This window comes from Delphinapterus leucas, chromosome 11 (assembly GCF_059928025.1).
Source record: "Delphinapterus leucas isolate spDelLeu-1000000601 "Yukka" chromosome 11, BTC_Dleu_Yukka2, whole genome shotgun sequence".
Classification (NCBI taxonomy): Eukaryota; Metazoa; Chordata; class Mammalia; order Artiodactyla; family Monodontidae; genus Delphinapterus; species Delphinapterus leucas.
The window spans coordinates 50,662,480-50,675,269 of NC_143139.1; the positions used below are offsets into that span (position 1 = coordinate 50,662,480).

The 12,790-nt window shown below is 39.1% G+C and overlaps 1 protein-coding gene across 1 annotated transcript in view; it reads right to left on the reverse strand.

The window, feature by feature from the left end:
• The window catches only part of C11H12orf56 (chromosome 11 C12orf56 homolog), a 60,296-nt gene that overhangs the window by 20,243 nt on the left and 27,263 nt on the right, over positions 1 to 12,790 (reverse strand). Inside the window, 3 exon segments of the mRNA XM_030763120.2 lie at positions 1,389 to 1,478; positions 2,116 to 2,222; positions 8,788 to 8,925. Coding sequence (XP_030618980.2) covers positions 1,389 to 1,478; positions 2,116 to 2,222; positions 8,788 to 8,925 — 335 coding nt within the window.

A 12,790-nucleotide genomic window follows, 5' to 3' on the forward strand; every position in this document is an offset into this window, starting at 1 on the left:
AGTTGTGGCTCACGGGCTCTAGAGCACAGGCTCAGTAGTTGTGGCGCACAGGCTCAGTTGCTCTGTGGTATGTGGGATCTTCCCGGACTGGGGCTTGAACCCGTGTCCACTGCATTGGCAGGTGGATTCTTAACCATTGAGCCACCAGGGAAGCCCATACTATATGGCCTTTTGCAGAAATGTTTGACCATCCCTGCTATAATGCACAGTATGCCCATAGTCCCTGGCACATAGCAAGTTGCTTAAGGTATGTTAATGAGTTTTATCATTAAAATTTATTTGTAAAGGTCTCTAATAAATAGCCTGGACAAATATTACTAAAAGTTCTTATTCTTCCCTCTGGTTTAAATGTTTCAGAGTCCATGGCTCTCATCCTTCTTCCACCTTCTAGTACAAGAAATGTAGATAAACAATTGATATGGGTAGAAAAAAATTAAGATTTTAGTCAGACCATTGCCCAAGTGTGTAATTCATAGCCTATAAATCTCATAAAAAGGTCAAGCAGATAATATGGAAGACATGCGAACACATACTTTCTGTGGCAAAGAATGCTGTTGTCCCTCACTATACGTTCTTCCATTCTTCCTTTAAATTACAGATGTCCCATTGCCATCTATAGTTTAGCTAGGCACACAGCTGTCCAACTACAGACGCATTTTGCAGCCTCTTCTGCACCTAGAAACACCATGTGCCTAAAGTTCTCACCAACAGAAGGTAAGCAAAAGTCTTATATGCCTTGCTTAAAAAGGAAAGTTGCTTGCCCTTTACTTCTCTTCCCGATTCCCACAGGGAGTTATGAAAGCAAGCAATTTAGCCAGCTAACCATGAGGACAAAGATAGCATGATAGAAGATAGCAGAGCAACAAAAAGGAGGGAACCTAAGTCTCTGGCTGATCTCATTAGAGGAAAAGCATGGCTATTAACTCGGGACTGTTATGTAAGAATGATGTAAATTTTTATCTTCTTTGGGCCACATATCTTGGAGTATCTTACAACAGCTTTCCCTCCAATGTCATTCACTCCAAGGTCACACAATTATATACTAAAGGGAGCTACTATAGTTCCTGCCTTTGCAATGTGGATAAAAGTGTACTCTAGAAAATTCTAATAGAGACCCCCTCGTTTTTAACGTATGATGGTTCACTTGGTCTTTTTCAGGCAATGACAAAAGATAAACTTATGCTAACAAAATGTTTGTGCCCCCAGTAATCAGAGAGAACTCAGTATGTTAATTAATCTATTCATCAAAGAAGGAAGTGAGACAAAAGAGTTTAATATATTTACAAGGGGATTGAACAGAGAAGTCAAGAGAGTTGAGTTCTGGAAGACACTCAGTAGAATAGTTAATGGGTTGCAACTACAAGGTCTCAATTTTTAAAAGGCCTTACTTCTTAGCTGCCATTGTGTTCAGGGGTGATGCCTCAGTTTCTGTTTCTCTGAACATCAGTCCCAGAGTCTGTATAATTTCAATGCATGCCCTAGAAAACAAAGAGAAAAAAAATCACGGAAATGGCATGATTTCATTGTAAGTTAAGAATTCCACAAAATCAGTAATGCTCAATAGAACTGCATTCAGATAGCCATGTAGAAAAAAGTATAGGAAGGAAATTCTGTATATTAAATTGCCAACATTGGTTGAGTGTCTACTCTGTGACTGCTACATAGTAAGCACTCAAAAATATTTGTTGAATGAATGAATTAATAGGTGCATGTCAGGATTAAAAGTCATTTACATATTGATTTTTGCACTTATTTTTTGCAAAGTTTTAATGATAATCACACTATTTTTAAACTACATTTAATAATTTAAACTGTTTCAAGTAGTAATTTCTGGCTCAAAATTTCAAAGGTAAAAAAGGGAATACAGTGAAAGGTGTCTTTTATTCATACACTCATTTTTTTCCCTTTTGGGACAGCCAGTATTACTAGTTTCTTGTGTAGTTTTTCTTTAACTATACAATTAGAACAAAACAAATGCTGTTTTTAAAAAATCTATGTGAAGCAAAACTTGCTGCCCTATTAATCATTAATACAGTATATATTTTGCCCAGTGCCTTCCATTTATCTTGAACATCCTAGGGAAAAAGTATCTATGATTATCCAGTTAGTACTTACACCAGCTCACCAACACTTTGGCTTTTATTTTGATGTGCATTCTTATCACTAGACTCTGGCAAGTACTCATGAAGTTTGTTTACTAGGAAATAAAAAAGGTCACTGGTCTGTGAAAGCAAGCAGGAAAGAAGACAGTAATTAAGGTATCTGTTGGCAAAACTCTCAATTCTTACGTAATAAAAGTAAGAAGAAATGATTTGTTCTTCAATTAGGGACAAAGTGATTTACATTCTCTCTCATTAACACTAGCATAACCCAAATTGAAAATATACTTTTACTTACAACCAGGAGACCATTGTCCTGGTGAACAGAGCCAGAGCTAAAACCTAGCGGGTGATGCTGAGAGATGCCTTATAGGCCCAGCTTCACCATTAATAGTGAAGATCATCCAGAAGTAGGTGTATAACGTTAGGCCAGTCATTCAGTCACCTTGGAATAATAATATTAAATGGGGGCCACTATATTTCCTGCCTTTCCAAAGTAATTTGGCCTTTGTGAGGACATAAGGAAATAATGGCTAGAAAAGCACTCATTTAAAACTGTTTACTAATTCAGGAACAAATGTACAGCACTGGTATAGCCTATGAAGATGGTGCAGAATGATTTTAATACTTCTGTTAATACAGTGGAAATGTAGATTGCCACTTCTGCCAAAATAAACACTGACTTAAGAGTGTGGGAACCAGTTTTTCTGTGTTCCTGTCCAGTCTCAAGAGATAATTGAGCATGAAAATAAGCACAGGCCCATGAAATCAGGCAAGTCGGTACTAATGAGAATAGGATATAATTGCTTCTCTTTTCTATTCCTCTACTGTTCATTTTTTTCCCAGCACTTTCGTTTACTAGTGGCAACTTAGACTTTTCGTTTAGACAGGTATATGTGTGCTCAGAAGAGGCTGAGGACGGCAAGTGGAGAGAGGGAAGGACAAAAGGAGCAGGATGTACACCTTGGCCCTCTCAGGAGTGCTGGGGTTGCAGAGGGTGGTAACTTTACACGCTGACTCTGGAGCCAGGTTCTTTGAGTTCAAATACCAGCTCTGCCACTGGGTAGCTGTAGGACATTTGCCAGATTACTTATACATTCTGTGACTTTTCATCTCTAAAATGGGATTAATAGAATCACCTCATGAGGTTGATGTTAGGATTAAGTAAGATATTATTTGTAAAGCCTGAACAGTACTCAACATATTGTATGTGCTTAATAAATGTCAGTTATTATTGTGATCTCCCACCGCTCAGTGGTTCAGGAATTTTCACTTATAAAATATCTTCCGCCTACCAGCAACAACATGAAAGAGTCTCAAAAATATTATGTCAAAAGAAGCCAAACACAAAAGTGTACATAGTGTACAATTCCATGTAAGTGGAATTCTAGGACAGGCAAAACTAATCTATGAGGACAGAAAGTACAATAGTTGCGTGAGGCCAGGGGTCAGAGGAAACTGACTGCCAGGGGGCACGAGGTAGCCCTAAGGGGTGATAGAAATGTTCTCAGTCTTGACTGGGGTGGTGTTTATACAGATATATACATTTGTTAAAACTCTTTACAATGCACTCAAAAATATGTGCACTTTATTACATGTAAATTGGACGCCAATATTTCTCCAAAGAAGATATACAAATTGCCAATAGCATGGGAAAAAATGCTCAACATCACTAATCATTAGGGAAATGCAAATCAAAACTATTAGGTAGGTACCTAACATGTTGTGGGGCATACTTAGGTACCCCCAACACCCATTAGAATGGCTACTATCAAAAAATCAGTAAAGGGCTTCCCTGGTGGCGCAGTGGTTGAGAGTCTGCCTGCCGATGCAGGGGATGTGGGTTCGTGCCCCGGTCCGGGAGGATCCCACATGCTGCGGAGCGGCTGGGCCCGTGAGCCATGGCCGCTGAGCCTGTGCGTCCAGAGCCTGTGCTCCGCAATGGGAGAGGCCACAACAGTGAGAGGCCCGCGTAACACACACACACACACACACACACACACACACAAAATCAGTAAATAACAAGGATGTGGAAAAACTGGAGCCCTTATGCACTGTTGGTGGGAATTTAAAATGGTATAGCTGCTGTGAAAAGCAGTATGGCGGTGCCTCAAAAAATTAAAAATAGAATTACCATATGATTTAGCAATTCTGCTTCCAACTATACTCCCAAAAGAATTGAAAGCAGGGTCTCAAAGAGATACTTACACACCCATGTTCATAACAGCATTATTCACAGTAGCTAAAATGTGGAAGCAACCCAAGTGCTAATCAATGGATGAATGGATAAATAAAATGTGGTATTACATACCTGGAATATTATTCAACCTTAAAATGAAGGAAATTCTGACATATACTATAACATCAATGAATCTGGAAGACATCATGCCAAGTGAGATAAGCCAGTCACAAAATGACAAATGCTGTATAATTCCTCTTACATGAGATATTTAGAATAGTCAAACTCATAGAAGCGCAAAGAGGAATGGTGGTTGCCAGGGGCTGGGGGGAAGGGGAAATGGGGTGTTGTTGTTTAATGAATATAGTTTCAGTTTTGTAAGATGGAAAGAGTTCTGCAGAAGGATGGTGGTGATAGATATACAACATGAGTGCCTAACACTGAACTAGACACTTAAAAATGGTTAAGATGGTAAATTTTATGTTATATGTATTTCACCATAGTTTTTAAAAACTGAAGGGAAAAAAAACTTCATGGAGAAATAAAGAATGGTTGGGAAATAACATGTCTAGAGAACTCTTTCATTCATTCATTGAACATGTAACTATTGATTGCAGCCATGTGGCATGCACTATGCTAAGTAATGAGAATAACATCTTAAGCAAAACTGACAAACTGGACATGGTGTCTGTACTCCTAAAGCTTGCAGTTTAGTCAACCTGTACAAAAGTGTTCTCGTAATTAAAAATTTTTCTTGTAATAAAATTGAAGAATAAAAATTACCTACAGAGGAAAATTATACCCCAATGAAGTTGATTTTTAAAAGGGAGAATGATAAACATTTGACCCTTGAACAACACAGGATGTGAGTATAACTTACAGTCAGCCCTCCATATCTGCGGTTCCACACCTTGGATTTAACTAACCATGATCGTGTAGTAGTTTAGTATTTACTATTGAAAAAATCAACATATAAGTGGACCCAAGCAGTTCAAACTAATGTTGTTCAAGGATCAACTGTATATATTATGATTATATAATATTATGTTGTTTATTATATAATTATAATAATTGTATTATTAATTATAAGAATATGCCTATAGTTATTCATTATATTAACTTTATTTATTTATTTATTTATTTTTGCATACGCGGGCCTCTCACTGTTGTGGCCTCTCCCATTGCGGAGCACAGGCTCTGGACGCACAGGCTCAGCGGCCATGGCTCACGGGCCCAGCCGCTCCGCAGCATGTGGGATCCTCCCGGACCGGGGCACGAACCCACATCCCCTGCATCGGCAGGCAGACTCTCAACCACTGTGCCACCAGGGAAGCCCCTATTATAATTTTTAAATATATATGTATAATTTCCCATCCTCTTACCCAAGAACCAAAAATTAAAGCTGCCTCTAATTTCCCCACCCCAGTGTGGGTTCTTAAGGGAGCTTCACATAAACTTACATTCTGCAGGGAGCCCAGCACAAAGTTGGAAAAAAACACTGCTTTAGCTTAAGGCTATGATAACCATTTAAATAAAAGAGCTCCTAAAAGAAGATTAAAATGTTGAGTTTTACTAGTCATATTTGTTAACTCTGTGTAAATGAATATGAGACTAGATTTTGGTTGCAGATTAGAGAGAGAACATAAGGCTACCAGCTCTGAGGGACACAACATACTCCACTGAAGTAGGGAAAGACCCCAAACAGGGAGACTACCCATGTGCCTTTTATTTCCCTCTCTATTCACTTTGACCTTTCATTTTTGACAACTAAATTAGAAGATCTTCTATTGTAGTCCATCTAAGGATATTACATTAAAGAACGGCTGCAGAATTTTCAAGTAAGAAGCAGAACATGAATGCTTTACTCCTAGACTTCCAATCAGTTTAATTTTTCACAAGAGAATAAAATTTCAATTTATTATGAATTGATTGTGCAACCTGATATATGCAGGCATTATGTTAGGCCTTAGGGAGAATACAAAGATGAGTATGACACATGCCTGTCCTGAAGAAGCTTATAGAATACTATGGTAAATAACAAATATATACCAAGCAAAAGGGAGAATGTCTGTGCTAATTCTTGACGGTAGGGACTGTGTCTTAGCCGTGGTTGCATTTCTAGTGCCTATTACTACAAGCACAGAATAGGCATGCGATAAATGTTTATTGAATCGTTAAAGAGAAAGTGCTATGGGAGATGCTGTAGAACTGCATTGTCCAATACAGAAGCCGCTAGCCACATGTGGTTATTTACATTTAAATTGACTAAAACTGAATAAAATTAATGTTTCACTTCCTTGGTCACTAGCCATGTTCAAGTGCTTAATAGCCGCATGTGGCTAGGTGGCTACTTTATTGAACAGTGCAGATTATAAAATATCAAGGAGAGTTCTAAGGCACAGAACTGCCATAACAGATCAAAAAGAGGAAGGTACCAAAGTTCTCCATTGAGGAAAGGCAAAGAACAGCATTTGAGATGAGCCTTGGAGAATGAATGGGTAGGATTTTAACAGGAGAAAATGGAAAGAGTATCCTAGAGAGCAATAGTAGGGGAAAACGTGGAGGGGCTGGGAAGGGCAGGGTGTTCCAATCATTTCCCATGGTTCAAGCTTTTACAGAAAAGAGGTGAGAGTGGTGAAGTGGTGGGTTGAGTGGGCTAGACCTGGTTTTATTCCCTTTCTCTGCATCCCTCTTTTCCTCCACAGCCGAGGCCACCTGCTTCAGGCCTGTTTTAAGATTGGAGACGCTTAAGACCAACATTCTGGTATTCAGCAATCAACACCCTTCTTCCGAGTCTAACCCTTAGGTGGTAGCTCTGTTCTCCTGCCTAGACATCTGCTTTAAATCAATCCCCTGATTGTGTCCAGGTTGTCTAGGTGGACCTCTTCTTTGGGCCCTGAGCTAAGTCCTTTGCCAGTCCTTTCCCAGCTACTGACTTTACTCTTGACTTTGTATCGTTGCTACTCCCCCCAACCCCACATTCCATGAAGGCCCTGTTCCCAAATCCTGAACATGCAGATCTTCCTGGTGCCAAATGTTTATGCAGACATCTGGGTGTAATCCACTCACATGCTATAATGCCCTGATATTTCTCATTTTGCACATTCTCTTTGTAGAGATCACTCTCGTCCTTGGGCACTGTGCCTTCTCCCTTAGTATCTACAGCTGGGTTCGTTTTCCCAGTGGCTGCCCTATGCAGATGTTGGCCCCTTCCTGATAACCCACCCTGCTAAAATAAAGGCCATGCCTGTCCAAACTTGGAATCTGTGACAAGAGATCAGTAGTGGAGAGCCTTAAATGCCAAAGCCAAAGTGCTTGTACTTAATAAGGAGAACCTCAAGAAGTTTTTTAGGAAGCAAAGTCCTCACAATCAGTGTTATAGATGAGTAAACACCATGTAGGTTGGACTGGAGAGGTTTATTTGGGTGGGAGATAATACCAATTTCTTTAGCCTTTCCATGTGGACTCTTCATAACCATATGTAAGTCATGTTGATGCCTGTCCCTGTATTTTCCATAATTCTCTGAAGTTTTTTAGTTAAAACTTGGATGGTGTATTCCTAACAGTGTCTATCTAGCTCAAGCATTTTTGATTATACAGCACTACATCATCCTTACCTGCCTCAATGTTGGGGACACTTGATACTCTATTCTCTGTAGCTACTCTGCCCTCTAATTAGGGTGATCAACCATCCCAATTTGCTTGGGACTGGTCTACCTTTTGCACTAAAAGTCCCAAGTGCCATGAACCTCCTCGGTCCCAGGCAAACTGGGACAGTTTGTTATCCTAGTCTAGGTAAACCAGGATGGTTGGTCATCAGATGTGTCAAGCACTTAGAATCTAAGAAATGGCCAAGACTGTCAGGTATGGCTGGGGAAGCTGTGCACTTCCCAACTGTGCAATAAAAAGGTGGCAACTATGTATAAGACCACTAACCAGAATGAGTCCCATTAGCACAGCACCAGTACTCACCTGGGCTTCTCAATACCTTCACCTAAACCTGAGACTACAAGTCAGTCTTACAGAGTAAGTGTATAACTTGCCAAGTGGGAGCTAGACTGCTTTGACTTCCCAGGAGTCACCTTTTAAAAAATAACAATCCTACATTCAAAAGTAACTTTTTAATTATATTTTTATTGTAAGGGAACATACACATAAGACTTCTTGAAATGTACTTTCTCATCTCACTGTCCATACTCATACTTCTTGCATGCCAGGAGCTTCCCCTCGATCTCTCTTTTTTTGTGTCTGCTAACCCAACCCATGTGAGCTACTGTCTTTTCCCTACTGCTCTCCCCTCTTCTGTCTCCCTGGCCCCAACACACCATATACAATGATTCCATCACAACATTTCAGGCATCAAGATGATTGCATTAAATTTAATGAGCATTTTAAAATGCAGCATCAGTATACAACATTTATTTATATTTTACTTTAAGATTGAATATGCTGCATTTGATAAACAGGTAAAACAAGCTTTAAAGATTAAAAATAAGACAAAACAACTACTTTCCAGAAAAGCCTTTTCAGAATGAAGTTTTTCGGGGCTGCTACTTTAAGTTCTGTAATTAAACAAAGTATCTTCCTCAAAGTATTGTCTTTAAGAAAAAGTTCAGATTTAAGTTGACTGAAGTGCTTAATTTTCTCCTCAGATATACAAAAAGAAAAGAAAATTTTCCATGGAAAAAATAATAAACAGCAGTTGAGGAATATCAACGATTATTGCTAGGTCTGTAAAACTTTGTTACTAACTGAATTTTAATATAGTTTTGTACTTCTAGCTTTGTTACTTATCAGTAATGAAACTTGCTCCTTCCAAATTGAACTATTTATTAATCTCCAAACATACTTTTTTGCCATGCCCCTTTACTCAAGCTGTACATATCATGAATACTCTCATTGTTCCTGGTAAACTTCTGTCCCTCTTTCATAGTCCAGCACAGAGTTTGTTCACATACTATTTACCATAACCCACGAATCATATGTAATATTATTTGCTTAGTATTTTTTCTTTAAATCAACTCATTTTTTCTTAGAGAAATTTTTTTATACAGAAAATTTTGTATCACTACTTCACATGGGAAAACCAGTACCATTTGCTATAAATAGCACGTAACCAAAAATAGCAACAAAATTCTAAGTAGATGCTCCCTATTTTGAGCCTGAAGTCTGCTCTCCCTTTGACAAAAAGGCATATGAGCATGTGTTTGAGAGCTGCCACTACTGGCACCAAGCCAAGAGGTTCTCCCTAATGAGGTCAGACGAATTGGAAAAGGGAATCATTTTTTACCATGGAATTCAAAGTTATTTCATGCCATGTCAGAATACCACATGAAGTCATCTTCCATTACTGCCCCATGTGTGTTCCACACTTCAGGAAAAGCTGGCTTAGCTAAAATGAGTTAACACCTTCTTCTCAGAGCTTTCCCTAATTCTACCAATGATGGGGAACCCTCTCCCATAGCACTTTTTCCATACTTCTTACACCACACTAATCCTACTTCACTCCATTGCAGTTATTTGTGTACTTGTCCTGGCCCCTCAGCTTTGCAGCAACTTGAAAACACATTATCAGGTTAGATACTGTTTCCATCTCCCACTGTGCTCAATAATAACAACCTGTACTTAATTGAGCACTGACTCTATGGCGGGGTCTGGCCTGGGTTCTCTTCATGGGCTAGCTCATTCAGCGTCACTAGGAGGGCTGAGCTGGGAATTACTATCGCATTTATAGGATGTTAAGTAGCCTGTCCAAGCTAACACAACCAGTGATTCAGAGAAGCAGGGTGCAAAGTAACAGTAACAGAACATATGTGGGTTGATGGAAATGTCTTAGAATTTCTGACTTGAAGTAAAAATATTTTTACCACTTATTCCACAAATCTTGATACCAGCCATTTATTCCAGTAATGCTACATGGAGTCTTGGTTCTTGCCCACTCCTTCCCCCTTTATTTAAAAAAATTCTAAGATGCTCTCCTCTATGCAATCAATGAACCTCTCTTATTAACGCAAAAATTAAAACTTCCTGAAAAAAGCCTCTTTTCTAGTGGAGATACTGGAGGAGATGATCGTTAAGAATTCAGTCTTAGCCATCAAAAAGACCACAAATAACAAATGTTGGCAAGGATGTGGAAAAAAAGGGAACCTCTGTACACTGTTAGTGGGACTGTAAATTGGGACAGCCACTATGGAAAACAGTATAGAGGTTTCTCAAAAAACTAAAAATAGAACTACCATATGACCCAGCAATTCCACTCCTGGGTACCTATCTGAAAAAAAATGAAAATACTAATTCGAAAAGAGACATGCACCCCAATGTACATAACAGCATTATTTACAACGGCCAACATATGTAAGCAACCTTAGTACCCATCAGCAGATGAATGGATAAAGAAGGTGTGGTATACATACACAATGGAATACTACTCAGCCATAAAAAAGAATGAACTTTTGCCATTTGCAACAACATGGATGGACTTGGAGGGCATTATGCTAATTGAAATAAGTCAGATAGAAAAAGGCAAATACTGTATGATATCACATATATGTGGAATCTAAAAAATACAACAAACTAGTGAATATAACAAAAAAGAAACAGACTCACAGATCTAGAAAACAAACTAGTGGTTACCAGTGAAGAGAGGGAAGGGGAGAGGGGCAAGCTGGAGGTAGGGCATTAAGAGGTACAAACTACTATATATAAAATAAATAGGGGGACTTCCCTGGTGGTGCATTGGTTAAGAATCCACCTGCCAATGCAGAGGACATGGGTTCAAGCACTGGCCTGGGAAGATCCCACATGCCACGGAGCAACTAAGCCCATGTGCCACAACTACTGAGCCTGCGCTCTAGAGCCTGCAAGCCACAACTGCTGAGCCCAAGTGCCACAGCTACTGAAGCCTGCGCGCCTGGAGCCCGTGCTCTGCAACAAGAGAAGCCACCGCAATGAGAAGCCCACACACCGCAATGAAGAGTAGCCCCCGCTCGCCGCAACTAGAGAAAGCCCGCACACAGCAACAAAGACCCAACGCAGCCAAAAATCAATCAATCAATAAATAAATTTATAAAAAATAAAATAAAATAAATAGGGACTTCCCTGGTGGTCCAATGGGTAAGACTCCATGCTCCCAATGCAGGGGGCCTGGGCTCAATCCCTGGTCGGGGAACTAGATCCCGCATGCATGCCGCAACTAAGAGTTCTCATGCCGCAACTAAGAGTCCGCATGCCACGACTAAGAAGTCTGCATGCTGCAACTAAAAGATCCCACATGCCTCAACTAAGACCCAGTGCAGCCAAAATAAATAAATAGATAAATAAATAAAATATTAAAAATAAATAAGCTACAAGGATATATTGTACAGCACAGGGAATATAGCCAATTTTTATAATAACTATAAATGGAGTATAATCATTAAAAATTATGAATCACTATGTTGTACACCTGAAACATACAATATTGTAAATCAGCTGAACTTGAGTTAAAAAAATGAAAGAATTCAGTGATAACAGTCATGAGGGCAGAAGAACATGATTATGAGCATAGGGGCAGTGTCAGACAGGCTGATCAATATCCTAGATCTGCCCCTGCTCCTCTGAGTAACTACCATGGGCAAGTTTCTTAGTCTTTCTGTGCCTCAGTTTCCTCATGTGTAAAATGGGGATGATGATAGTACCTATCCCATTGTGCTCTTTTGATACTTTAGTTACTTCATGTGCTTAGCACACAGTAAGTGTTTAATAAATGTTATCTAAGTAACAGAGGAGTAAGCTTTGAGATCTTGCTTCCCTATACATCCATTTCTAACTACTGCCACATTTCATTTGAAAAATAACCATAGGGGAGTGGGAAGGGTAAGCTGGGACTACGTGAGAGAGTGGCATGGACATATATACACTACCAAATGTAAAATAGATAGCTAGTGGGAAGCAGCCGCATAGCACAGGGAGATCAGCTCGGTGCTTTGTGATCACCTAGAGGGGTGGGATAGGGAGGGTGGGAGGGAGACACCAGAGGGAGGAGAAATGGGAATATATGCATATGTATAGCTGATTCACTTTGTTATAAAGCAGAAACTAACACACTATTGTAAAGCAATCATACTCCAATAAAGATGTTAAAAAAAAAACCCATAAAATCCCTCTATTCTCTGAGAATTCCAAAAAACAGCAGAAATGTAGTTTTCACAAAGAAATGAGCTTAGAAAAGCAGAAGCCCAGAAAAAATACAATATCAGCACAATTATTTTGAAATTGATTTTCCAGTTTTTTCCGTTAGGCATCAGCAATTTGCTAAGATCCATGTAGAAAGGAACTGTTTTTATCTTTTGGCACCTATGATATCATAGGTGCCAAAAGATTATAATAATATCAAACTATATTTTTTTCAAAAAGTTCAAAACAAATTTCATAAGAAAAAGCACACTAATCTCTTCATACTAAAAATCAATTAATATATAAATTGAGGTCTCATATACCTCATAAATTCAAGTTAGATTCAGTAGCCTATATT